At 42.0% G+C, this 4,395-nt stretch overlaps 1 protein-coding gene across 1 annotated transcript; it reads left to right on the plus strand.

Annotated features, from left to right (window-relative positions):
- Window positions 1–20: 20 nt before the first annotated feature.
- Window positions 21–4,088, plus strand: COMMD3 (COMM domain containing 3). Its single transcript, XM_046651355.1, has 8 exons — window positions 21–289; window positions 1,619–1,730; window positions 1,834–1,897; window positions 1,994–2,028; window positions 2,398–2,458; window positions 2,551–2,607; window positions 2,701–2,760; window positions 3,705–4,088. The coding sequence occupies exons 1-8, from the start codon at window positions 151–153 to the stop codon at window positions 3,762–3,764; spliced, it is 588 nt and encodes a 195-aa protein (XP_046507311.1). The 5' UTR covers window positions 21–150; the 3' UTR covers window positions 3,765–4,088.
- The last annotated feature ends 307 nt before the right edge of the window (window positions 4,089–4,395 follow it).

Below are 4,395 nucleotides of genomic sequence, written 5' to 3' on the forward strand. Positions count from 1 at the left end.
GGGCGCGGGCGGAGAGGCCAGCGGGGAGGCCTCGGGCGGGGAGGCCCTCAGCCCGCGCCGCCGCCCGGGCGGCGTGCGCGCGCGGCCGATCAGCTGAGCGCGCGGCGCGCGTCACGTGGTGCGCGTGTCGAAGGTCACGGCGCGCTCACAATGGAGCTCTCGGAGTTTGTGCAGAAAGGCGTCCAGCGGCTGGCCGATCCCGGCTCCTTCGACTCCAACGCCTTCACGCTTCTCCTCCGGGCGGCTTTCCAGAGCCTGCTGGACGCCCAGGCGGACGAGGCCGTGTTAGGTAAGCCGCTCGGCTCCGAGCTGGATCGGCCTGGGTGGCGGGGCGCTCGGAGAAGAGGAGCGAGCCCGGGCGAGAGGGGAAAGCCCCGGGAAGAGGAAGTCTCCGGGCTTTGCCCTTCGCTCCGGACGGAGTGTGCGGTGCTGGCTCTGCCAGGACCCGGAGCGGACCCTGAGCATTGTTCCCTCCCCGGTTGGCACCTGCACACAGCCAGCTACACGTTCCCGGCCTGATTTCCCCTCCCAGTCTCTTTGTTCCTTTGTAAAGCCCGTGTTCAAGTCTTGTTTGTGGCCTAAAACGCGAAGATTTTCAGCCTGGTCGGAGGCAAAGGCTGTTTGACACTTGGACTTCATCAGGGGAGCTCCCTGCGATGAAAGCTTTCAGGGCTGGGCTGGCAAAAGTTTTAAAGGGTCTGTTTGCAAAGGAACTCCTAGGTCCAGTAGTGTTGACATTTTCCAAGTTAGAGAATAGCTCAAGTTCCTCTGATGACTCCAACACTCTAGTTCTTATGTTTTGCACAGGTTCCACGCCTGGAACCTTAAAATAGGGTGCACAATGTTTTGTTCCGCGCTAGTGACCAGGAGGCGAGCCTCTTTTAAGTGGTCCGGTCAGTGATTGCGGAGAGCGGTGTCAGTATGGATTGAAGGCGTATTTTAAGACAGATCGCTTTTAGATAATTTTCTTAAATATAAATATCCCAACAATTCAAATTTTTGTTTTTTCTGTAGTTTCATGAACTAAACACTTGTACAAAAAAGTATGAAAGTGGAAGTTCTTTAAACGAAAATAGTAACCACCACCTGGGTTAATCTCAAAAAAAAAAAGGATGGCTGTCAAAACCTGAAAATATTTTGAAAATTGTGTGTTATATTGTGAACTGGTGCCTCCCCCCCCCATATATTAATGTCCAAGGAGCCAGTTAGCCTAAAATTAATCGATATTTACAGGGAAAGTTTATTCATTCTTAAATTACACCATGTAAAATATCTTCTTATTTTCCCCTGAATTTACTCCATCCAGCGTTAGAATGACCCCTGTATAGTTACTTTTTCTTGCGGACTGTAATTTTTTTAAAAACAGTAAAAATGTAAAGGCAAAATAAAGAAGATAATTGGGACCAGGTAACAGGAGAATTATTGGTGTGTGCTCTTGATCGTTTTGCCATTGACCTTGTTGCTCATCTCATTTACTTAAAATTGCCAGTCCTTATAGTTGAATTCTTTTTGTTGTCTTGTTAAAGACAGTTTTTACCCAAATTAAAATATCCTTTTTAGAAATATGACTACAGAGAATTTATTATCACAGGCATCACTGGCAATTAATTTATTTTAGATCACCCAGACTTGAAACATATCGACCCAGTGGTTTTAAAACATTGTCATGCAGCAGCTGCAACTTACATACTGGAGGCAGCAAAGCAAAGTGCTGACAAATCAACTCTAAGGTACAGGATTTATTTAAATATCCATTTATTTTGAAATAGTTCCTTTATGATTCCAATTTCAGTTTTTAGAATGGAGACTAAACTTTGGCTTTTTTTCCTTTAGCACTTATCTAGAAGACTGTAAATTTGATAGAGAGCGGATAGAACTGTTTTGCACAGAATATCAGGTTACTTACTTAAAATTTTTTAAATTAACAATTACTATTTTTCTTCTACTCTGTTTGCAAAGATGTGTTTTCTTTCTTTCTTTTTTTCCCCCCCAGAATAATAAGAATTCCCTAGAAATCCTACTGGGAAGGTAGGTACTGTATAAGGTGTCAAGCTGAGCCACTTTTCAATTGCAGGTATGAATGGAGAGTGCTGGTGTGAAACAAAACAGGGCAAAAAAGCAGGGATCTTGACCAAAAGAAAAGGGGCCAAAGGGCAAGTGAAACAATTGAAGTTAAGCTAATGTTTTTAAAGGTAAAGTTTATTGAGATAATTTTTTAAACGCCCTTTTACTACTCAGAACTTGAAAATAAAGTTTAACAATGTTTTAAAATTCAGAATGGATTAAAATTGTGTGTGTGTGTGTGGGAGGTGGAAGGTGGACACCGTTCTTGGTGAAGATGAATACTGAGAGTTTTCCGGTAGATGTTGTGTACAAAATTATCATTGTATCTTTCAGTATAGGCACGTCTCTGCCTCATATAACTGATGTTTCCTGGCGTTTGGAATATCAGATAAAGGTAAAGTTTAACAAACTGTTCTCTAGGGGGATTTAGGGAACTTCTTAAAAAATAGACTTAGAGACTGAAATGTGTGTGTTGTGTTGTTTTAGACCAATCACCTTCAAAAGATGCACAGACCTGCATATTCGGTGACCTTAAATGTAGAGGTATTTATACAGAAACCCTGTGCAGAAATGAAATGTGTAATGAAATTTAAAATTTCCTTGGTTTAAATAAACAGTGTTTTTTTCCTTCCTTAGAACACTGATTCCCAATCCCACCCAGAGATTAGTTTTCGTTGCAACATGGAACAGTTACAGGTACAGTATTAGGATCTGCCAATATGTCTGTCTTTTTATAGATGTTTAATTGAGGATTATGCTTATGTAAAGTTCAAAAGAAAAATAATCTAACCATGTGTCAGTAGATAATGAAGGTTGATTAAGGATTTAATGGGAAGGGGGCTTCAAAAGCAATATTTTAATGTGGTCTTCACTTTTGAAATTAAGCTGTTACTAACAGAGAATTGATCTGTATTTGCTGTTCCCTCCCATTAAAATAAACTTCTGAAGTGTATTGTTGAGTGTAAATTCCTTCTATTTGTGATGAGTTTGATCCAATAGGACAAAGCAAAATTAAGAGCATGTCTTTGAAAATGTCTTCTTTGGTTTCAGAAATTGAATTAAACTTTCAAAACAGGGTTTTTAAACAGTGGTTTTAAATGACTTTTTATAAAGGACCAAGTATACATAAGATTCCAAAACTGTTTATATTGCCAATGTAAGACTGGGGACATTCAAAACTACATTGATTAATGGCCATGACAACGAATGTATTTCTTACCGCCTAAAAAAATGAAGATCATTACTTGAAATTTTGATGAAATTGGATTTATCAAAAGGCATCTCCTGCAGAGTCGTTTTAATATAATCATCAATCAAACTTTAAACTTTCAGAAAATGTGAACACAGCATAATCTTTGTTAGATAACTTGAGAAATTTAATTTGATATACCTTGCCTGTTAAAGAGGGTTCGGTTAGAAATCCTATTTCAAATCTGAGGGCAAGTAGCCCATTTGAAGGTGAAATATTTTAGAGGAAAACCTTCTTTTGACCAACAGTGGTTTGTCAAAGGTTAAAATCCTCGTGAATTTTAATCTTGTTTAGAAAGTGTCTCCCGACTTTTTTCTTGCATCTTTCTCAAACTTGGATACTTCTTTCTTGTGTTTTATTCTAAAAACGTGGCATTAAATACGTCTTTTAGGACTTAGTGGGGAAACTTAAAGATGCTGCGAAAAGCCTGGAAAGAGCAACTCAGTTGTAACCTGGGGAAGTTAACGATCCGCCCGGGTCTAGAGGAAGACCAGGAACGCCTTGCCATCGGCAGAAGCGTCGTTGATGCGAGCTGGATGTCCTCCTTTTCAGTAGAAACCCTTTTCCTTTTTGGATTTATGTTACTCATCAATTTTGACACTCTTATTTTTTTACACTTGCGAAATGTAAGTGGAGGGTGGAGGGAAATTCTGCCTAAGTATTTGAGTCATCTTTAGTGTGAACTGCACATTGATCCCATTTTGATCTTTTTCAAGTCTAACAAAAGGAGGTAGACAGTATTACACTCTGAATAAATAAGTTGTTCCCACAAAAAGAGTGGCGAGAGTGTGTTTGGATTTGAGTTTGTGTGTTAATTATTACTTTGAAGACATAGATACGATTAGCGTTAACTTTTGACGATCGCCTTTTCTCTGGATTAGAGTTAGGCACGGGGGAAAGGATGCGATCTCCGGGGTTTGTGGAAGACTCCGGTTTCGGGACTCGGGGAGCGGGCGCGGGGGCCCCGCGGCGGGAGCCGGCCCGTCCCGTTACCTGCGCCGGAGGGCTCGCCCGCAGCCGGCCCCTCGCGCGGGGCTCCCAAGGCCAGGCCGGCAGCCCCCGCGCCGAGCCCCTGCCCCGAG

This window comes from Equus quagga, unplaced genomic scaffold (assembly GCF_021613505.1).
Source record: "Equus quagga isolate Etosha38 unplaced genomic scaffold, UCLA_HA_Equagga_1.0 70563_RagTag, whole genome shotgun sequence".
In the NCBI taxonomy this organism is placed as follows: Eukaryota; Metazoa; Chordata; class Mammalia; order Perissodactyla; family Equidae; genus Equus; species Equus quagga.

Bases quoted from the DNA above. Each gene is read 5' to 3' on its own strand.
- COMMD3 (XM_046651355.1), top strand. From the start codon at position 151: ATGGAGCTCTCGGAGTTTGTGCAGAAAGGCGTCCAGCGGCTGGCCGAT. The intron at 290-1,618 runs GTAAGCCGCTCG...AATTTATTTTAG, and splicing joins GGCGGACGAGGCCGTGTTAG to ATCACCCAGACTTGAAACAT. The intron at 2,761-3,704 runs GTACAGTATTAG...TACGTCTTTTAG, and splicing joins GCAACATGGAACAGTTACAG to GACTTAGTGGGGAAACTTAA.